Below are 23595 nucleotides of genomic sequence, written 5' to 3'. Positions count from 1 at the left end.
TGCAGTTTGGTGGAAATGGCACTCTATCACTTAATCTGAAAATTACCATACATGTGATTTTGCACAAAGGACTTAAAACCTCAAAGTCTCTTGTTAATCCTTAAAATGGGGGTTACAATATCTACCTGAGAGGATTATTGTGAGTGAATGTAAAAGTACTTCCAAAACTGGAATCAAGAACAATGACTACTAATCATCACTTGGGCCCATAGCATTGATTTTAAAAAAATTTTAAGTCAGTTTTTGCTCCCTTGCTTGAGTTGGGATCTCTAGTTAATTTTTCACAGAAGCATTGGCTATAAACATCTAAATATAATTTCATTGCTTGAAATGATGACCAGCATGGAAAAAAACACTGAAAGCATTAGCCCACCACAGAACATACACTAAAGGTCTGATTTTGAGATAAAAGCCTTCATCCTATCCGATTAAACAGAGCTTCATTTTGTAAATTATCAGTAGAAGTAGATTACAAAAACAGAAAGAATCAATCATAGAGTCCTTATATTGACAAGAATTTCTCTCGTAAGGTATTTCTCAGATATTTAAATGACTCTGCATTTTCAGGTTCTGTTAGGATATTTGACTGCATGGAGTTTTGCTGGTTTAAGAAAAAAAAAAGACCAAGATGTTAAAAATGAATTTGGAGAAGCTATAGAAAGACTTGAACATTTCTGTTAATGACTTTGAATGTAGAAAAGATCCACATTAAGTGAAAGAGTGGATTGCAGATTTTGAGCTGTCTTGAAGAAAATGATTTGGGGATGGCTGTGGGAAAAGGTAAATTTTTCTGGGGAAAAAAAAAAAAAGATTGGGCAATGGAAAGCAGGACAGAAGAAGGAAGTTCAAAAGGAAGTTTTCAATTGCATATTTATTTGTGATTCTCCATTCCTCATCCCCCACAAAGAAAACAGAAATAAAGAAAATCTAGAGAAGGATGTGGAAGAGGAATGATAGTAATGACTGAAACTCCTCTTCAGGTACTAAACCTAGGAGTGATTCACCACACACACACACACACACACACACACCACACACACACACACCACACACACACACACACAACACACACACACAATACACACACACACACACCACACACACAACACACACATACAACACACACACACCACACACACACAACACACACATACACAACACACACACACAACACATAAGCTTTAACTTTATTGTTTATATTTTCAAGAGAATGAAACAGTTTCCATCACCAAGGATTTTGGCAACTCATCTCCATTATGACAAATTACCTGGGTCCATCTTCAAGAACAAAGCCAAGGTGAGTGTCCCTCCACTGGTATTTCAATGTGAAGTTCTTCATGTATAGATATTGGCTTTCTGAGGTATAGGATGAGTTTGCTACTCATCACAGAATTTTAATGAATAAAGTGTGCAGTTTGGTGTTTCTTGTTTTTTCTTCAGATAAATTGGCTATGCTGCTGCTGCTGCTGCTAAGTCGCTTGGCTACAGTTGCATTCAAATGAAATGTATTTTCAGCCGGGATATAAAACATATACATAAAGTAGCCCACCAGGCTCCACTGTCCATGGGATTTTCCAGGCAGGAATATTGGAGTGGGTTGCTATTTCCTTCTCCAGGGGATCTTCCTAACCCAGGGATCAAACCCAGGTCTTCTGTATTGCAGACAGATCCTTTACTGACTGAGCCACCAGGGAAGCCCTTAACCTCCATTAGGTATTTGAATTCCACCAAGTGGCTGTCTGGACTACTCACATCTCCCATTACAAGGGACTCCTCTGTCCCCTCTGCCAGGTGTGGATGGCTCTGTAAAACAGTTTTTCTTTATACTGAGAATCTCCCAAATTGGAAATACTGCTTTAATCCATAATTTTCCCAGTTTAATGCAGTTCAGTAGAATCACAAACCTCAGTGATTCTTTTTCCCCCCTTAATTATTCCATGAGACACAGAGCTAAAGTAATATATAAAGCATTTGGATTTGGAGCAAGCAGCCTTTTGAACAAAGCTTTACTTTCACAAGAAAGCAGGGCCAGAGATGAACGACAGTTAAGGTAAGAAGTTGATACTGAGATTTTATCCATACACTCCAGCAGGTGAAAGCCTGCTGGCCTTCACCATGCTCACTTATGTCTTTGCAAAATTATAAATTGCTATGAGCCAGAGAGATTCCTGAGTGGTAACCAAAGCCCCAAATATAAGACCCTCAAGTGACAAGAATCTGCTGTATTTGGATTGGGGGCAGAGTTTTAGATCTCAGCAAAGACATAGACTAGCACATTCATCTCTATTCAGTTGTACCCTACTACCGTCAGTTCATGTCTTTAGATTGATGAGGCGTTCTGGAATCCAGACTCCCTCTCACTTTCATGCCATCTACAAATTTGATAAATAGAGCTTCTATATCTTAATCTGAAATCCTCATTAAAATGTTGATGATGGTCTAGTCAGGACAGTTTTATTAAAAATCTCTGGGCAGTTTTACGTTAGTTTTTCAGCCTCCTTTGCATCAGTTTTATGTGCTTAAATGTTTCTGCTGCCGGCATGCCTTCTTCCATTTGCAGAGGAAGTCATAAGCAGCAAATCTACTAATTTAAGAACTATGTCCAAGAAAAAACTGCCATTAGAAATGACTTTTTCTTAGAGAACCCCTGTTGCCCCCTGGTGGTTATTACTTGCTCTTTTATGTGGCCACAAGTCAATTCCAAAAATATCTCCAAAATGGAGGTCATTTTGTACTTTGCAAACCCCACACTTTGCTCTTTCGGAAAGGGAAATGCTACTTGCCTGTTTCCGGTCCTCCGAACCTCTTATATGCTGTCTCCAATTCCTTCAAGGTCATTAACAGTGCTCAGTAATAATGTATTCCACAACATTCTCAGTTCTTTAAAGGGAAATCTGGCCAGAGGGCCCAAACCCACTTGGAGTGGTCTGCAATTTAGTGGTTTTTCTTGGGTTTCAGTTTGCACTTTACAACATTTATTTCACACTTTTCATTCAGAAAAATGAATTTGTGCCTCATCAGAGAAGGCAGACATAACACTGAAATTCAGAGGTTCTGTTTCCTCCACATCACCCATCATACCTCCAACCTGCCCTTCTTTGATCTTCTCCCATGAAACTCTAAACATTATTTTTGTTGTCCTTAACATTATTTTGTTATTTTTACTTTTGGGGTGGTTTAACTTTTCAGACCATGCTCTTGTGAGCCTGCTCTTCATTCCTTTTTACATGGTCTACATATGACATTTTACTGTCTCAGTTTGTTAGCAAAAATTCAGTGTTACAATATCAGTCTTCTTTTTCTTCTTTCTTTTCCCCTTTTTCCCAGGCTTCCTTATCTGCCAGCTCCTGTTCCTCAACTTCTTTCTTTCTTTTTACCTCCACAAAATCAGGTAGTATACAATAGGACACAATGCTCATGCTTTCAGTTTTCCAAAGTTCAACGCCTAAAATTAAGTTAAGATAACTTAATGTTCTCTCTCCAGATATTGGTGATATTTCGAAACCCTAAAGACACAGCAGTATCTTTTTTCCATTTCCACAATGATGTTCCTGATATTCCAAGCTATGGCTCTTGGGATGACTTCTTCAGACAGTTCATGAAAGGACAAGGTATGGCTGTTGGTAAAAGAACAACAGATGATCACAGAAATACAAAAATTCAAATGTGTTTTAGGATAAAGAAAGAAACAACAGGACCTACTGTATAGGACAGGGAACTACATTCAATATATTGCAACAACCTACAACAAAAAAGAATATGAAAAAAGACTGCATATTTGTGAATATATATACAACTGAATTACTACACTGTACACCAGAAACTAATACAACATTGTAAATCAACTATACTTCAATTTAAAAAATTAATAACTTTAAAAAAGAAAGAAAAAATAAATTAAGGCAGATCCAGGAACCACAATGTTACTTTTAAATAAAGCTTTCTAGGCATCAAACAATACATTACTGTTTTTAAAAATAATTTGGACAATTCAATATGTTGAGGGTGAATGTTAAATAGCCATAGAACAGACATGGGACAAAAAGGTCTGTAATAGACTTGTACAAAAAGCATTTCAAATTCACTTCCCACAAGTCTCTGTATAGCACAATGATAAAAGCCAAAAAAGAACAAAACCATGACAATGAGCAGCCACACCTAAGATACTTGTTTGCCAGAAAGCAAGTAAGGTTTTGTTAGATTATGTTGAAGGTTTTACCTCTGGTTACTGATAACCATAATTTCGTAAGTGCCCACAAATGCTCCGGCTACCAAACTAGGTACTATATACACATATCTCATTTAAGACCATACCAACTATGAATAAGGCAGTATTAACTATAAAAAATTTAAATCACTTGCCAACGGTCTCAGTTACTTGCATCCGGCAGCAACTCTACTTCTGTGGGTATAGTGGCCAGAGGTGAATAAATGTCTCTTTTTAGTAGTGAGTGGCTCTGTTGAGTGCTTACAGTATAGTACAAGGAAGAATTAATGCCAGATGACCTTAGAGTTGCTACCAAGTCCCTCTAAAAGGACCACGTTTAAAGGGGATCAGCACAGCAATGCAACACTATCCCATATGACTAGACACTGGGGACAGTACCCTTAGCAAAGATTAAGTCTTGGGATTGGGGTGTAGGAGAGAAAAAGAAAGTGTACAGAAGGTGCTTATGAAGCACTGATAGGAAATATTTGGCTTGTTTAGTAACTACTCACTAAGACCAGATGGAGGCAGTTAAGTAAAGTCTAAAACACTATACTCCATTCATGTAACACAAGAGAACATTCAGTGGCGGAGAAACGCATCATCACTGGGACAATCTATTTTAGGGAATCTTTGTTGCTTGTCCATCCTTTTAGTCTAATCCTTTGATTAACAATGATAAGAAGTGGCACTGATATTAATAACTTGGATGGATTTTCTGCCTTGTAAACTTCTTAAAGTCAACTTACAGAGAGGCAGCTGAATGTACTGAAAATGTACAGGATGTAGAATGAGAAGGCCTGGATTGGGCTTCATCACTTATTATTATGTATTAGTAACACTAGATAGAATAAAACAGCTACCATTTATTGAGCACTTACCACATGCCAGGCATGCTGGCATGCTACTCCTAACACACATTATTTTAATTTTCATAATAACCAAATGAGGATAATACTATTATTATCACCATGTTACAGAGAAGAAAACAGAGGCAGAGAAAGACTCTAAACTTTGATTTCCCTAGTTGTAAAGAGAAAATAGGAATACCCAACCTATGAGAGGTAACACAGTACTCTATTTTGTTTGGTTGCAATAGCTCTGGGGTTGAACTAACACTAAAAGATGTCAATAACACATAACTTATTGTGCAGCCTTAAAGTGGTTACTTAGCTCCTCTGGGTTTCTAATTCTCCATCAATAAAATGGGTATAAAATTGTACCTATCATATTGGATTGCTTTAAAAAGTGAAAGATGAAATACATGCATATCAGTAAAACATTTGGAAAAGCAGAAAACCCCACCACAGTGGCATAAACAGATCAGGTTTTATCTTCTTCACTTAACTAAGAAATATGGAGATAGCAACTGACCCAGTAGACCAGTAACGTTGGGTCAGCAGCTCTGAGATTCCCTGGGCCCCTCTATCGTGCTTTCTGCAACATTCTCTCAAGTTGTCCACTGTCCCTCTGAGCATCACCTTCAGATCATGAAGAAGGGTCATCGTGACAGGAATAATTGTTCTAGAAACCTTCCAGCAGACCCCTGATTGCTGGCTAGGACTACTTCATGTGACCAGAGTCCAAAGGGAGGCAGAAAGTGAGAAGCAGAATTTTCTGATTAGCTTAGACCCAACTAATAAGGGTTTGGTTGGCAACAAAGAAGGGAGTGTACTATATTTGGGGCAGGAAATTTACAGTATTTTGTACAACAAAACATGTAGACACTGCCTGGCTCAAATCATAATAATTATGACAATATTATTATTACTAATAATGTTAATATTGGCTAATATTTGAGTGGGTATTAGTGATCAGGCACTGTTTTAAGCATTTGACATGCGTTAATTCACTTAAAATTCACAACAACCCCATTTTACAGATGAGGAAACTAAAGTACAAAGAGGTTTAGGGATTTTCTCAAAGGCACACAGCTGTCTAGATCTGCACTGTCCAGCATGGTAGCCCCTAGCCACATGTGGGAATTGAGCATTTGAAATGTGACTAGTGCAAGTGAAGAGCTAAATTTTAAATTTTATTTTAATTTAAATTTATATTTTAAGACACTCAGTTCAGTTGCTGGAAACTTTTAAGTAAGTTTGGTATGAGTGTGTGAATCTGTTTTTTTAACTATAAGTTTCATGAAGTCTAAATACACATCAAGTATTTTTGGCAAAAAACTTAATCAAATTGATGTTCCTTGTAACTGTAAAACACCCACAAGCTTTTGTAGACTTAGAATTAAAAAAAAATAAGGGCAATGTTTCACTAATAATTATTTATGCTGATTACATGCTGAAATGATAACATTTTGGGATCTGTGGGTTAAATAAATTAAACTATTCAAATTAATTTCACCTGCTTCTTTTCACTTTTTTTTAACATGGCTACTAGAAAACTTAGAGTTACAGATGTGGCTTGCATGACATTTCTATTGGACAATGCTAGTCTAGATAACATGTCTCATCATTTCTTTCTGACATTATATCTGTTGGGTTTCATGTCTCATTCACTATTTCTGAATTACTTCATTCACCTAAATGTTCATGAAAATTTGTAGTTCTTGTGAAACCATTTTTACAACTTGCTTAGTTGTGCCACTGTTCCTGAAAATAAGAAAATGAGAAAATCTGACATTAGGACTGATTTATGTCAGTTCTTTTGGAGCAGGGATTTGTAATCTTATAGTCTTGTTTGATCATACACACATACATATAGTTTATATTTTAGGGCACACATTAACCATTTTACCCTCATTCTATCATTCTATCATTTTAACCTCAATTATTTAAAATTTCTTAAGAAGTTATTTTTTCCCTGTATTTTTAGTTTCCTGGGGAAGCTATTTTGATTTTGCAATTAATTGGAACAAACATCTTGATGATGAAAATGTTATGTTCATATTATATGAAGACCTGAGAGAGGTGAGATTATGATTATTGGTATTCTATAGCAAGGTTTACTATAAATGACAACATAGAACATTTATTCATAATGTCTGATTGCATGAACAAATATTATACTCAATTTTTAAAAATATTCCATATATGTCGTACAGTGCTAGGGGAAAAAAACCAAACAATGCATATGTGTTTAGATTGTTTATTTAATAGAAATAATAAAGTTCTTAGGAACTTACTACTAACAGTGACTGCTTTTTTCCCCTCTGTGATAGATAGTCCAAATTAGGAATGGCAGAAATGATAGGTCTCTATTGAGGTTTAACTCAATATGCTTTTGGCTGTGAATTAATTTTTCCATATAATGTTATTTTAAAAAACTGCTTGTTCACAAATATTTAGTGAGTTCAGCATTGTTTTGCTGCTGCTGCTGCTAAGTCGCTCCAGTCGTGTCCAACTCTGCGCGATCCCATAGACAGCAGCCCACCGGGCTTCCCCGTCCCTGGGATTCTCCAGGCAAGAACACTGAAGTGGGTTGCCATTTCCTTCTCCAATGCATGAAAGTGAAAAGTGAAAGTGAAGTCACTCAGTCATGTCCGACCCTAGCGACCCCATGGACTGCAGCCTACCAGGCTCCTCCGTCCATGGGATTTTCCAGGCAAGAGTACTGGAGTGGGGTGCCATTGCCTTCTCTGAGTATTATTTTAGGCCTTTGTAATTTATCAGTGAACAGACTAAAGTTCACTACGTGGGAGAAGCTTACATTCTAGCTGGAGAAAGTGGGGAGACAGAATGATAAACAGTAAATACAATAGAAATTTTAAATGTATATAATATGTGAGAATGAAGAAAGAGCACAGCTGATTAAGGAAAACTAGAAATCCCCAAGGGTGGGGGTGTCGGGATACTGAACAAATCTCAGCATGAAATAGGATGGTCAGTGGAAAGAAACCTCATGGAAGGCATGCTACATGAACCAAGATCGGAGGGAGATGAGGGAGTGAGCCAAGTAGGTAACCAGAGTAAGAGCTTTCCAGGCAGAGAAGACCAACTGGAACAAAGGCCCCGAAGTAGGAGTGTTCCTGCAAGGATTAAGCAATGGAAAGGAGCAGATGTGGTTGGCTGTGGGGATGAGCCCGAAGAGGCCAACCGATGAGGGCAGGCGTAAGGGGGTGGACTGGAGTGTGAGAAGTGGAGTGACTCTGAGTGAAATGGGAAGTCATTGTAGGATTTCGAGCATAAGAGTGGTAGGAACTGATGTGTTTTTAACAGGATCATTCTGTCTGGTGTGTGAGAATATATTAGAGGGAGGGAAAGAGAACCCAGGGAAACCCATGAGGAGGTTATTGCTCTAGTCCAGGCAATGGAAGGAAGATGGTGGCTCAGACCTGAAGGGGCCATGGAGGGGAAGAGAAGTGGTTGAATTCTGAACTTACGTTGAAGGAAAAGCCAATAGCATTTGCTGCTGGACTGGATGAGGGAAAGAGGAGTGAGAACAAAAGAGAAGTCAAATGAGACCCCAGTATTATTGGTCCAACCAACTGGGAGCATTGAGCTGTCACCATGGGAGTAGGAGACGGCAGCAGGTGAAGCAGGATTATGGGGAAGACCAGGGATCTGGGTTTAAACATCAGAAGGCTAAGATGTTTATCAGTCATCCAAATGGAGAGGCCAAGTAGGCAGTTGGGTACTGAAGTCTTAAATGCAGAGAGTTCTGAGCTACAGATGTAAATCTGGCCCACAAATGACATTTAAAGTCATGAGATTACATATCTAATATGTAAGCATATGGATAGAGAAGTTGACCAAGAACTGAGCCTTGCAGCCCTCCAACATGAAAAGTTTGAATAAAAAGGGAGGAATCAGCAAAGGCGACCTAGGAGTAGCTAATGGCATAAGAGGGAAACCAGAGTCCTGGAGCTCTAGGGAAGAAAGCATGTTAAAGAAGAGACTCAAATGCTCTCTAACGGAATTGAGTCTTTAACACTAGTTTCTCCTGACAGTCTTGTAAAAAAAAAAAAAAAAGTGTAATTGAATTCATCCCTTCTGTTTATGGTATATATATATATATATATATATATATATATATATATATAACATGAAAGAACATACTCATGTAGTCTTTTCCCCGTCTCGTCTAGAATGTTGCTAAAAAAACTTTTGATTCATGGATGTTAGTGTTGTCCCAAATGTTAATCATTCTTTCTTGCAGTTGGTAGGAGGTTGCCTGTTCAAATTGATTTGGGGACTGCTGTAGTATATAGCCTGCTCCTTTGGGAAATTCACATTGCACACTAGCATATTAAAGATTGACAGATTCTACAAACAAACAAACAAAACCTTACCTTTACTAATCCAAGGCTTCCACATTTATTTGACCGCAACCCTTAACCTTCCTTCCCCCCATGAAACATCTATAAGCACCTATATATTCACCTATATATTTCATTAATATATGAAATATATTAATGTTTTGTAGAGTACAGTTTAAGAAACTGTGCTAGAAGATTTCTAAATCTCCATTGGTCAATGATACTGTTGAAAAGGTTGATGATACTTACAAAGGTATTAAATGATATATTCCAAGACTCATTCTAGCTTTTATGATTCTAAAAATGAGCCTTTCTTGATAGAATTAAATATTAGCTACAAACAGGATTTAGAAGAAAAGAGAATTTGAATGAGCACATACAAATATATTAATTTCCTCAGCTGGTTTAGACTGGTGCTTTTTAACAAAATGAATGTCATCTTAGATAAAATTCTACCCTACTAATGAATGCTTACTGTCACTATCTATACCCTGAATAGTTTAGTAAGTCGTAAATTGAAACTACAAAGTAAAATCAGTACAGAGTATCTTAAAGGGAAATTTCAAATATTTATACTGAAGTATCAAAGTAAGTCTGAAGAGATAGAAAGGGACAGCTGAATTATAGAGTTAGGCTTAAAATGCATTCTAAGAAGCCTGTCTTTGCTCGGGGCACAATTCCCATAGAAAGAAGTTTATCCTCTAAAATTTTGTTTTCAGAATCTGGCCACTGGAATAAAACGAATTGCTGAGTTCTTCGGATTCTCTCCATCTGGGGAGCAGATTCAAACTATTTCGGCACGAAGTACCTTCCACGCCATGCGAGCCAAGTCCCAGGAAACACACGGTGCTGTGGGCCCGTTCCTGTTCCGCAAAGGTAAAGCTGCCTTGATTTCTAAGCCATCCATCAGTCTGCACATAACAGGCAATTCAAACAACTATGCTGAAGAAGACAGGATTTTCTTTGTCTCTTCCTCAACAAGAAGTCTGACATAGATCAGAGCTGGAAGTGGTAACTCCACGCTATCTTTTAGAGTACTAAGCTCCTCCCACCTTTCTCTTGCCACCTGCTGATAAAAGGAGAGCAGCTAGAGCTCCTGAATTACAATAAAGTTAGAGGGTTATTTCATTAAAGTAAAAAGGGAGTGGCAAGAGAATCACATGCATTTGCCGAGCAAGCCCCCTTTACAGAACTTTGTGGGAAGCCTCATTCAGTGGCTTACATCTCATTGGTCACTTCTCACTGTGCTGTTGGCTGGAAAATGTAGTTTTTTAAAAAGGTGGGTGTGTTATTACTCAATTAAAATCAAAGTTTTATTAATAAAGGAGAAGGAGAAAATGAGTGTTGGATAGGCAACCAGTTTTCTCTGGCACTGATGATTTGACTAAATTTCATTAAAGTATTCTAATTTCTTATGCAAATGTATGATAATATATAGCCCAAGGATTGTCAGTTTTCTTTTTTATTGCATATATAATGAAAGTGTAATGTGATTTAGAGGCAGCACATGTAACAACTATTACTTATTAAGCATAAATCATGTGTTAGGCCCTTTGCTGGGGTTAAATTTTATAGCAAAAATACATTAAATCCTTAATTTTATAATATGGGCACCAAGACTCAGAGATATTAATTGATCCTTTGTCACAAAGCTAATTGGGCTTCCTAGGTGCGCTAGTGGTAAAGAACCCAACTGCCAATGCAGGAGACTAAGAGATTCAGAGTCGATCCCCTGGGTCAGGAAGATCCCCTGGAAGAGGGCACTCCAGTATTCTTGCCTGGAGAATCCCATGGACAGAGGAGCCTGGTGGGCTACAATCAATAGTGTTGCACAGAATCAGATACGAGTGAAGCAACTTAACATGCACGCACAAAGCTAATTAATGAAACAGGATACAAATGTAGGTCTACTTGATTCTACTATACTTTGTCAAATGAAGACTCATTTAAAAAAATCCACTGTGAATACAACATTGTATATAAATCTGGCTTTGGTTTGCATTCTGACTTTAACTCTGATTTTTATGCCCTATTTTATTAGCTTTAAGAAGAGGGGAAAAATAAAACCTTTCTATATGTTGTTAATCAAATACTCTTCAGAATAGAAAAAATTCTAAAAAGTAGTGATTTTAAAATATTACACTATTCCATGTAGAAAATTCAGAAAGTACAGAAAAATGAAAAACTACTAAAAATTATCCACATTTCCCCCACCAGAGGCAGGTTTGACTTTTTGACACATTTCTTCCAGCCTTATTCTGTGATGTTTCATATAGTTGATGACATTTGTAGAGAGTTTTGTTTTTTTATTCCCTTCATATATGTAAGCATGTTCTCACACCATTAAAACTGCTTTATAAATATACATTTCATTGGCTATGCAACAAGGAGCTTAACAACTTCAACCCAAATCATCAAAAGAGTCTAAGGAAAAGAGTAACTTCTTTACTTTTAAAAGCACATAAGAAAAATATATCTCAATCTCAGGCAAAATAATAATTTTTTGCAAAATTTTCAGCAGTTGGAGACTTAACCAGAACCTGCTATAAAAATATTAATTTATCTTCACAATGGGTATTTAAAGTATTAAAAGACTTTAGAGAGAAAAAGATGATTCTAAAAACGTGGTATTTTGGTCCCAGGTATTGGAAGAGGGGTGGGGGCGGGAGGTCACTGAGGTCACGGGCCCCCTTAGTGACACTGAAAAAGTACATCACCTACCACAGCACACCATACCAATGAGGAAGCCCAAGTGGATCTTGCTCACTTTACAAGAAAAAGTACATTAGTTTTTTAAGACTGTGTAATTTTTTTTCATGTGTCCATTTCACATTTCAAAGTGAAACTCTGCACGGAGAAATGGTAAAATCAAGATGAAATATTCTAACAGGTATCTAAGTCTACTGTTTTTTTGTGTGTGTTGTAGGTGAAGTTGGTGATTGGAAAAACCTGTTCAGTGAAACTCAGAACCAGGAAATGGATGAAAAATTCAAAGAGTGCTTAGCTGGCACTGCCCTGGGAACAAAGTTGAAGTACAACTCATACTGCCAGCCTTGATTCTGGTCAATTCAGCTTATTTTCCTTAATAATAACTGAATTTAAATATCAATAATTACATAATAATCTAATCAATAATGATAAAAACATTTTAGACATAAACAGTGTTTAATAACGAAAACAAATGAAAATTTTGAGCACAAACATAAGTTTGTTCACTTTTTACAGAAAGATAAGTTTAGGAGAAGGAAATGGCAACCCACTCCAGTATTCTTGCCTGGAAAATCTCATGGACAGATGAGCCTGGTGGACTAGTGTCTGGCATCGCAGAGTCATACACAACTTAGCAACTGAACAACAACAACACACAATCAGGCAGATGGTGATTTGGGGAAATAGTTCTTGATGGAAATGCGACATAAAATGAAGATTGAAGTGACCTAGCATATGGAATACAGAGTTTTGTAAGAAATTAACATTTGTGTATAGAATAATAATTGCAAATATTCAAACAATAAAGTCCAATGATAAAGAAAAAAAAAAAAAAAGAAAGATAAGTTTAGCCATCCAAAAGGGATACTATATTTAGTGATGCATCCTGGGGTTTTAACTTCTTTCATGCTCTGGGTTCACACATGACCATAAGCCAATACTATCAGAGATATACCTAAATCTGTTTGCACATAGATGAGACAGGCCTTTCTGTCTGATCACAGGAAGGCCTGTGATCATGATCACAATGTTTTGTCCTCTCACAAAAATCCCTCTCTTCCTCACTGTGGATCAGAGCCCTTGTGATCTGATCCTTTCTGAACTTACTGCTATGGGAAATTTAATTCCAATTCTGCCCCGAAATAAAATGAATAAATTCTATTCTCATTTGATTCAAGAAAAACACATTGCTCATGTACTCTGTGTGTGTCATTTCAGAAAGCTCTATGGAGGCCCACTCTCAAGGGACTTTATAGTTGTACTTAATACAAGCTTCACTTTAAAGCTAAAGATTAGAGGTTATGTTATTCTGGCATGAAGGCTTTCCTACCAGAGAGCCTCAAGTAAGCATGTGGAATCTACAAGAGAAAGCAGAAAGTGTTCTGGAAAAAAAAAAAAAAAAAAAACCCTTTCAACAATCTCCTTAATATTTACACTACAGCTAGTTTCACTGTAAAGCTAAGTTCTACACAGTTAATAGAATGAGTCGTAAAAAAGTTACATAAAATTGCTTTGAGAAAGATTATAGGACTACTATTTCTAGCAGTATGGTAGATTAAGTAAGCTGAAGACTCTTTCCTCAAAACACCAAGAAAGGCTACATAAAAATTCCTTCAGTGGCACTGGTCAGCTTCCAATAAAGTGAGTGGACTTAACAGAGACCAAAACTAAAGAGAGAACTGAGAACTAGAGAGAATAAGAATCAGAGATGACCTTGAGATGTCAATGAGAAATCTGCAGAAACAGAGACTTGGGTTTTAATGCCCAAGCTCATATGATTGGAGCAGGAATAGACAAATAGGCCAAACCAAAATAAAACAAACAGAACAAAATACAGTGGCCAAACTGATCCATGAATGTAAAGAAAGTTCAAATACGACAGAGATGGCATTGCATATCATAGGAACAGATTAAACTCTTCAACATTTGATGCTAAGATAACTGCTTATGATATAGAAGAAATAAAATCAGACTTTCACTGCACATCACTCAAAAAAATTAATTCTTTACAAATTAAAAGGCTGTATGTCAAAAGATGATGTAAAGACTACGTTTTTAGAAGCAAATACAAGTTAATATTTTTATGACCACAGAGTAGGATTTATTAAGCAAGAAACAAAACAACACAAAAAGGAAACAATTTATATTTTGGGCAACATTAAGATTTAAAATGTAAAACAGCATCATTAAGAAAGTAAAACCAAATGAAACAGCCTGTCAGAATTAAGATTCCACACTGTTGTGGAGCCACCCTCCCTGCTGCTGCTGCTGCTGCTAAGTCGCTTCAGTTGTGTCCGACTCTGTGCGACCCCATAGACGGCAGCCCAGCAGGCTCCCCCGTCCCTGGGATTCTCCAGGCAAGAACACTGGAGTGGGTTGCCATTTCCTTCTCCAATGCATGAAAATGAAAAGTGAAAGTGAAGTCGTGTCTGACTCTCAGTGGCCACCCTCCCTGGCCGCCCCCAAAAGAGAACAAAGTTCAGGTCACTTACTGCCATTGCTACTGCTGACACCTGAGATGGCCTCTGCCCTTTGAGAGCTGACAGGGGAACATGAGTCCAGCTTCTGCCAACTCCCCTGAGCTTGCTTGTCAACTGGTCTGTCACAGAAAAATGGGACTTCCTTCTATGTTCCAAGTCTTGCACCACTGTTTATCCATCACTGGCTAGACTTGAATTATACTGAGAATTTTAACTCCATAGTAATCTGGAAAATGTGGTTTTAACCTTCCATACATTATAATCCAGGAGATGCGGAGACATGGAAGAGAGTTGGAATGGAAGCTAAGTCAAACTTAATAACATATAGTACAGTCCACTCTTTCTACCAATAATCTTTCAAGCAGTCCACTTAATGCAGTTGTTCCCTTCTTCAAATGGAAACATGCTTATCCTACCTCCTAAATCTGTATGCCCACTGTGATATTTCTTCCTCATTTTAGTCACAACCCCACTTTAAGACACTCTGTCCCAAAGACTATCTTATAAAATTAACCACCATCAGCAAATGTCAAGTAAAAAGGGCAAGGAGAACAATTAAAAGAGGTTCATCCACTGCTGGGCATACACACTGAGGAAACCAGAATTGAAAGAGACACATGTACCCCAATGTTCATTGCAGCACTGTTTACAATAGCTAGGACATGGAAGCAACTTAGATGTCCATCAGCAGACGAATGGATAAGAAGGCTGTGGTACATATACACAATGGACTATTACTCAGCTTTTAAAAAGAATGCATTTGAATCAGTTCTAATGAGGTGGATGAAACTGCAGCCTATTATACAGAGTGAAGTCAGTCAGAAAAAAAAAACCAATATAGTATATTAATGCATATATATTGAATTTAGAAAGATGGTAATGATGATCCTATATGCGAGACAGCAAAAGAGACACAGATGTAAAGAACAGGCTTTTGGACTCTGTGGGAGAAGGCAAGGGTGGGACGATTTGAGAGAATGGCATTGAAACATGTATATTACCATATGTGAAATGGTTCACCAGTCCAGGTACGATGCATGAGACAGGGCGCTCAGGGTTGGTGCCCTGGGGTGACCCTGAGGGATGGGATGGGGAGGGAGGTGGGAGCAGGGTTCAGGATTGGGGACACATGTACACCCATGGCTGATTCATGTCAATGTATGGCAAAAACCACTACAATATTGTAAAGTAATTAGCCTCCAATTAAAATAAATTAATTAATTTACAAAAGTTCATTTGTACATAACAAAGACAAAGCTATGGAAATACATGCATAGCTTCTATGGTTCTTTATTTTGCATCTGGTCATGAGACCATAGCTGGTGTTTATAATTCCTTGTTTATTCTTCCCTTTGCCATCAGATGTCTCCCTGGTTAGTAGGGTGATGCAGACCTTCAGTCTTGAAGGATCTGAGTCCTTAACATTCCCACCTGTGTTAGAGACCTCTAAATTTCCATTAATGAAAAAATCACTTATCACTGAATGTGGAACTACTGAAAGGAATTCCAGAGAAACCTTTGGGTTGAAGACATACTTATCTCTGGCTGCATCACTATTTCCTCTTGCTAATTCATATCAATCAATCCAACCAGTCCAGTAACCCCCTTCTTCTTATTATTATTTTGGCCATGACACATGGTGTGTGAGATTGTAATTCCCCAACCAGGAATGGAACCCGCACCCCCTGCATTGAAAGCTTGAAGTCTTAACCAGTGGACCAACCACCAGGGAAGTCCCTCCCCTTTATTTTCTTGATAACTTAATGGCAAGATGCACCTGCAAACTTGAAACTGCATGTTTCAAGTTCCCCTTCAAGGAACCACGTGGTGAAAGCCCAAATCATAGAAACAGGAAGCCCTTATTTTGCAAGCATTTGATTAAGTTTAACCATGGAAAACAACCCTTTTACATCTACTGATTTCTGGGCTTGAGTATTCCAGCCATGGAAGAAATAGCAACTAGGGTCAGAACACATACTATACCTGAAGGACAGTACACCCAGCTTGCCGAGTGTGGTCTCCCTCCTGGGGCTGTAACTGAATCTTCAATACTTGATCCCACTCTCCTAGAAGGCCAGCTGCTTTCAGGTGATAAGTTCAAGATAAAACCATTGAATCGCATGGTAGTCAGTGTACCGCCTCACTTCTTTCTCTGCAAAACGGGTTCCTTACTAAGGGATATCATTATGGCGAACAAGGTATTTGGAAAGGCTACCAATGATGGCACTGGCAGAAGCGCTAGAGGAAGAAAAAGCAAGCCCATACCTGGAATACATGCTTTCTCCACAGAAGGCAGATCCCTGCCCACTCCATGATGGAAGGGCTCCATGTAACCGACCTGCCACCAAGTGGCGGGCTGGTCTCCACAGGTGTTCAGGGTACTTGTGCTGGGGTCTCAGTGTTGGGCTCAGCCGTCGGGAGTGTCGGGTGTTCAGCAGTAAGATCCACCTTGACAAGATCGCACACCTATCTCATCCATTCCTACTGCCAAGGCTGTTCATTTGTGTTAAACGAGCATGGGGGTAGCTGGGGAAATGCCAACTGACATCTACAGAAGTTTTCTTGCACGCTAGCTTCTCAAGTCTCCTTAGAAGGGGGTAACTCTCATGAAGATTCACAAGGAAACCCAATACACTCAGACTCTGTGTTCATTCCAAGTGGTCACTCACATCCTTTTCCCCCAGACCTCCTTATCATCGACACTCTGACCTTGTTCCTCCCAAATCTCCGAATACCCAAGTAGGCCTCTAGCTTTCTCTCCTCCCAAGTGACAACTCAGTGTATTGCTTGAAGCTGCACCCTGGAAGGATTTCCCTTCTCCCACTATCCTTTAGGGCCACTTCCCTGAAGGGCTGTTGGAACACATCAGTTCACTTCCAGTTAAAGCCAGTGTATAGTGCTTCACCTGAATTTTCCTTTCTCAGCCACCTGGTCACAGGGAACTCCCCATGAGACCAGAGATGTGGGTTGATAAAGCAGAGAGCAGGAATGCATGCCATAGAGGTCTTAGATATCTGCTCACGTAGCACACCTGTGGGCTGCCATCTATTTCAGTACTAGAAACTCCAGGAAGTTTACCACTGCTAATGGCATCTGGTGAGCAAAACTTTCTGACTACTGCTCTGACTCTGTGGCCCTTTTTTTGGAGGTGGGATGGAGTTAAGTGTTGCCACATGGCTTCTGCCAGTCTGGGAGCCATAATCTCCATTGAAATCAGGTAGTTTTTCAATGGGAACATCTCCCGTCAACATTCCCCACCCACCGTGGACAGCCACTACAGAGCTTTTCAAAGATGAAAATATACTGCTCAAGGCCTAGTGAAGGAGAGTCCTTTGGATATTCTTAGGGGGCATGGTTAGAAAGTGAGTGGATAGGTTGCATACAATTAATCTACTCGAACAATCCTGATTCCCTAAGTATTTTTGATTTCTTCTTTTGTATTACTTGGCATCACAATTTCATTTAATGTTGGCCACCACTGAGCCCAAGTTATAGTAAACCAACTAAACAAACTCTTAGAACCACTGCCAGTGCTGGAGCCAGCGCAATGAGTGCATAATGTGAACTATGTTCCTTTTCTCATGTTACCTTTAGAGTCATACCCACGCACTTTTCTTGGATTTCTGCTGATAAAAATTAGTGAAATCTGGTAACTCTTTCATTATGTAAACTGTATCCTCTGGGTCAGATCTTGTCTGTATCCTCTTGGAGCATTCTAGCATCTGATTCTAGTTCTAGAAGTGAGTTCATGAGGTAGGAATAGGACATTTGGAAAATGAGCACCTCCTTACAAGCTGACAACTTCAGGGTCTTCAAGTTTGGCTGTACCAGCCTTATCCAACAAGCATGGAAGGGCTGTGGTGACTCAGCAGAATTTCGGAGGGCAGTGGACTCCTTTCAGTTCAGTTCAGTTCAGTCACTCAGTCGTATACGACTCTTTGTGATCCCATGGACCGCAGCACGCCAGGCCTCCCTGTCCATCACCAACTCCCGGAGTTCACCCAGACTCTTGTCCATTGAGTAGCTGATGCCATCCAACCATCTCATCCTCTGTCGTCCCCTTCTCCTCCTGCCTTCAATCTTTCCCAGCATCAGGGTCTTTTCCAATGAGTCAGCTCTTCACATCAGGTGGCCAAAGTATTGGCGTTTCGGCCTCAACATCAGTCCTTCCAATGAACACTCAGGACTTACCTCCTTTAGGATGGACTGGTTGGATCTCCTTGCTGTCCAAGGGACTCTCAAGAGTCTTCTTCAACACCACAGTTCAAAAGCATCAATTTTTCGGCACTCAACTTTCTTTATAGTCCAACTCTCACATCCATACACGACTACTGGAAAAGCCATAGCCTTGACTATATGGACCTTTGTTGGCAAAGTAATGTCTCTGCTGATTAATATGCTGTCTAAGTTGGTCACAACCTTCCTTCCAAGGAGTAAGCGTCTTTTAATTTCATGGCTGCCATCACCATCTGCAGTGACTTTGAAGCCTCCAAAAATAAAGTCAGCCACTGTTTCCCCATCTATTTGCCATGAAGTGATGGGACCGGATGCCATGATCTTAGTTTTCTGAATGTTGAGCTTTAAGCTAACTTTTTCACTCCTTTGAATCCACCCAAATTCCCAGGATCTTATTCTTTCCCAGTCAATGGCCTCAGTGTTCATAGAAGAGATCTGAGGAGGGTACAAATTAAGGTTATACAATAACAGCTAACTGCAGCACTGAACTCCGCACCTAATTTCTGCTCCACAAACCTTGAGATGACAGGAAGCAAGAGGTTCTTCCGGGCAGTTATAAAAGCTTGTATCCTCTGACCATGCTTGAGCTTGTCATTTTCTTTAAGCTCTTTCGGCCAGTTCAGGGGCTTTAAAAAGTCAGAAAACATGTCATTGCTATTGCCGTTACCTCTGAAACAACCACCTCACACCCACAAAGCTGGTAAATGGACTCCGGCAAACAATCACTACAGTTGGGGCTTTCTGTCATCTCAAAGGGCCACAGAAAGAGGGGTCTGACTCCTGTCTACCTTCCAAATCTTCCACTAGGGCTTCATATGTGGGGAAGTTAAATCAAGGAAACTATAGTGTTTCCCACTGATAGGCTGCAGTACCGGAGGCTGCAAAAGAGACACGGGAAAGCCAATAGCCAATATGTAATGTGTACCTGAAGTCCACCTTGGAAATGCCTCTTCCCCCTCACCCTAGCTAGGATGTTGAGGTACAGGCTTCTGGTTCTAATTCTAGCTCCCTTGCTTACCAGCTGTTACTTAACTTCTCTGTGCCTCGGACCTCGGTTTTCTCATCTGTTAAATGGGCATAGTGATGGCACCTACCTTGTAATACTGCTGTGAGATGGGTACTCAGCACTCCTCAGTCACTCAGTCAAGGTGCCAGTATTACTCTGGGAGTGTGATAGTCCATTAGATAAGGAGGATGTCTTGTCTTGCTCCTCTGTCCACGGGATTTCCAAGGCAAAAATACTGGAGTGGGTTCTCTTCTTGGGGAATCTTCCCAACCCAGGGAACAAACCGGATCTGCGGCATTGCAAGCAGATTCTTTACCGTCTGAGCCACCAAACCTTGCCTCAGGATATCTTGCAGGATTTAAAATTTTCTCATTAAAAATCCTACTGGTAAGGACTTTGGTTGTAAACTCCAGGAGACCCCTCAGGAAGCAGATGGCTCTCCTAACTGCTGGCTGGTACCTGGTACAGCAGGTGCAATTACCTGTTGAATAAATGAATGGTTAGATGGAAACAGAGAGAAGGGAGATTATGCTTCTGCATCCCCTGTCTGGGTTGCTGTGAGGAGAGGTGCTTCGTTGGTTACGGGCAATGGAATCCTGGCTCTGCCTTGGCAGAGTTGATTTACTCAGTTTCTTCCATTATGAAATGGAGCCAATGATATCCAGCCCCTCCAGTTCAGTTCAGTCGCTCAGTCGTGTCCGACTCTGCGACCCCGTGGACCGCAGCACGCCAGGCCTCCCTGTCCATCACCAACTCCTGGAGCCCACCCAAACCCATGTCCATTGAGTCGGTGATACCATTCAACCATCTCCTCCTCTGTCATCCCCTTTTCCTACTGCCCTCAATCTTTGCCAGCATCAGGGTCTTTGCAAATAAGTCAGCTCACCCCACCCCAAATGCTGGCGTTGAAGAGGCAAGGGGAGCATTTACGGCAGAGGGCCTGCCACGTTGCGGGCCTCGGAGACCTCAATGCCCTCCCCATCTCCCGGAGGACCCTGCCCCGCACCGGGGCCGGCGACAGTCCCAGCAGCCGGGGTGGGGGCTGCAAGGCCCTGGACGTCCGCGCGCGGACTCCAGGTGGAGGCCTGACGCGGGTTTCAGGCGATCGCGGGGCCTGTGCGGACCCGTGCGGGAGGGGCCGGGGCGGCCGAAGGAAGGCGGAGTCCGTCGGGAAAACGAAACCGAGAGCGAGCCGCCCAGACTCGCCGAGCTTCCGCTGACTGTAGCGGCGCGGGAGCTGCGAGGGCCGGCAGCTGGAGCCAGCGCGGAGCGAGCCCGCCTGTCCGCCTCCCCAGCCCGGGACTGGACGCCGATAAGAGGCCCCGGACCCCTGCGCCGCCGCCCCGGTAGCGTTGTCCGAGGCCCGCAGCCGAGTGCTGGCCCTGGCTGGACCTGGGGAAAGCATCCTGCAGCGCGGTGGGAGCTGACAGTCATTTTCTTCCCGCGAAGAATTTTTAAACCAGCAGGTAACCACTAACCCGGGCCTGGTTGCTGGGGGGAGGGGAACCCGTGGAAAACGGAAAAGTCCTGTGGCTTGATAGACAATGTGAAATACGGAGGCCTGAATTGCCCAAGATTGGCAACAAAAATCTCCTGCCCAAAATCCCTTGAAATTGTCTCCCAATTGCCCATCTTTGGCCCCCGCCCAAACTCTGGCCCTCCACCCCCACCCCCCACTCCCCAGCTTCTCGCACCGTAGCAACCCCAGGTCCTCTAAGGCAGAGCAGGGAACCCTCAGTCCCCACCCTATCCCCCATTCTTCAATAACTTTCCATCTCATTAGAACCCTCTAGAAGGTTGCTGGCCTACAGGCATGGGCCCCTGGACCCTGCTTTCCGACCACACAGGCCTCCTTTCGGTTCTTGGAGCACTGCCAAGCACTGCCCCTGCCTATGGGCTTTTGCACTGCCTGTTTCTTCCTGGAAAGCTCTTCCCAGAGACCTGTATAGGCCAGTCGCTTGCTTTACCCTGTACTTGTTCCAATGTAACAATATGAGAGCAGCCTTCCCTGAAAAACCTCCATGTAAAAGCAACTCGGTCATTCCCTTACAGTACCCCCTACTCTGCTTCAGTTTTCCTAGTACTTATCACGTTGTAATATTTCCTATAGGTTTGTCTTCAAGGTCTCTGTGCTGTGGCACCTGCCTACCTCTCTGACTCAAATCCCACCATTTCCCTTCGTTCACTGTGCAGCAGTCTCCTTGACTTTTTCTTAGCCTTCCAAAAGCCATGCTGGTGCCTGCCTCACGGTTTCCTCTGCCTGAGATGCACTTCCCCCTGTCTAAGCATGATGGACTTTCTCATCATCCAGGCTTGATTTCAGTGTTGCCTCCTAAGAAGGGTCTTCCCTTGCCACTGTATTACAGCCACCTCCCTCATATCTCTGTCCCCACCTCCTAATGCCCCGTCTATCTCATAGACCTATTTCGCTTCATTGGAGCACTTCCAGCCATCTCTTATCCTCTCCTGTTTGTTGCTTCTGGACTTTGTTGCTTCTTGTAGCTCTTGGTCTCTTTTGGAAGACACTCAATTAAATTAGCAATTGTAATAAAGGAGACAAGGGCTGTAGAGCATCAAACCAGGATGTCTTCCAGGGGGTGTGGGAAGTAATACTTGAGCTGAGATCTAGAGGAAGCAGGAATTCACCAGGCAGAAGCAGCTAAGGGGGTAGAGTCCAGAGCATTTCAGGAGGGAGTTTGTTGGTCAGAAGCAGTTGGGAGCCAGGAAGGAGTTAGTGGGGGAGGCGTCCTTTTGAGAACCATCTCTGTGTAGGTGGAATTTAAAGCTCTAAGCCTTGAGGGGATCACCAGGGAGTGAGTGTAAGTAGAGCAGAGAGGAGATATGAGACCTGGACCCCGAGACAATGCAGTATTTAAAAGAAAGGATGATGAAGAGGAACCAAGAAAGGAGACAGAAAAGGAATAGCTTGTGAGAAAGGAGGGAAACCAGGAGAGGATGATGTCTTAAGTGTCCAAGCAAAGGGGTAAGGAGGGACATAGGAGCGACCATGTCTTGTGCCAGTTATGTATCAAGAAGAAAAGGGCTGGGAACAGACCACTGACTAGTTTCGGAGATGGGGGAGCCATGGGTAACCTTGACAAAAACAATTCTGATGGCCTGTGGAGGCTGCATGACTGAAGTGAGGTTTTAAAAGATTCTGACACGACTATTTAAAAAATGGAAAATAACAACTGTTGGTGAGGTTTTGGAGAAATTGGAACCCTCGTGCATGCTGATGGAAGTGTAAAATGGTACAGCCACTGTGGAAAGTAATTTGACAATTCTTGAAAAAGTTGACTCTAAATTACCATATGATTTAGCAAGTCCACCTCTAGGTGTCTGCTCAAAAGATTCAAAAGTAGGCATTTGAATAGATTTTTGTACAACAATGTTCATATCGTCATTACTCACAATAGCCGAAAGGTTGAAATAACCCAAGTGTTCATCAGTAGATGAATAGATAAACAAAATGTGGGATATCCATACAGTGGAATAGTATTCAGCCTTAAAAAGGAAGGAAATTGTGATATATGCTTCATACAGCATGGATGAACCTTGAAGACATTAGCTAAAACACAAGAGGACAAATATGGTAGAATTCAACTAATACTAGATACCTGGAATAGGCAAATGTATAGGCATAGAAAATGGAATGGTGGTTACCAGGGGCTGAGGGGGAAGGGAAATGGGAAGTCATTGTTTAGTGGGTACAGACTTTCTATTTGGGGAGATGAAAAGAGTTTTG

The 23595-nt window shown here is 41.0% G+C and overlaps 2 protein-coding genes across 10 annotated transcripts in view; one reads left to right on the top strand and one right to left on the bottom strand.

Moving 5' to 3' along the window:
• Positions 1 to 1175: 1175 nt before the first annotated feature.
• On the bottom strand, positions 1176 to 22318 carry LOC112448863 (uncharacterized). Of its 7 annotated transcripts, none has more exons than XM_059891722.1 (4): positions 20737 to 22318; positions 19939 to 20331; positions 16874 to 19470; positions 1176 to 16760 (listed from the first exon to the last, which is right to left on the bottom strand). In XM_059891722.1, exons 1-2 carry the CDS (start codon positions 21628 to 21630, stop codon positions 20272 to 20274), a joined length of 954 nt encoding a protein of 317 aa, XP_059747705.1. In that variant the 5' UTR covers positions 21631 to 22318; the 3' UTR covers positions 1176 to 16760; positions 16874 to 19470; positions 19939 to 20271. The 7 variants fall into 7 exon arrangements, 5 of the variants coding, with proteins under 5 accessions (XP_059747705.1, XP_059747706.1, XP_059747704.1 ...); XM_059891723.1 differs by having other exon boundaries at positions 1176 to 3617; XM_059891721.1 differs by having other exon boundaries at positions 1176 to 19279; positions 19361 to 19470.
• Positions 21049 to 23595, top strand: part of EIF2AK2 (eukaryotic translation initiation factor 2 alpha kinase 2) — a 40520-nt gene continuing 37973 nt past the window's right edge. For all 3 annotated transcript variants that reach the window (XM_005212570.5, NM_178109.3, XM_005212569.5), the window contains exon 1: positions 21049 to 21316. The gene's annotated coding sequence lies outside the window, so the exon portion shown is untranslated. The remainder of the gene's footprint in view (positions 21317 to 23595) is intronic.

The sequence above is a fragment of the Bos taurus genome, chromosome 11 (assembly GCF_002263795.3).
Source record: "Bos taurus isolate L1 Dominette 01449 registration number 42190680 breed Hereford chromosome 11, ARS-UCD2.0, whole genome shotgun sequence".
Lineage (NCBI taxonomy): Eukaryota > Metazoa > Chordata > Mammalia > Artiodactyla > Bovidae > Bos > Bos taurus.
The sequence above is the reverse complement of the archived record's forward strand: the minus strand, read 5'-3'. Positions and strand labels throughout refer to the sequence as shown.

Bases quoted from the DNA above. Each gene is read 5' to 3' on its own strand.
- LOC112448863 (XM_024999721.2), bottom strand. From the start codon at position 21,630: ATGAGATGGAAAGTTATTGAAGAATGGGGGATAGGGTGGGGACTGAGG. The intron at 20,332-20,736 runs GTGAGCTGACTT...TTTATTCAACAG, and splicing joins ACGCCAGCATTTGGGGTGGG to GTAATTGCACCTGCTGTACC.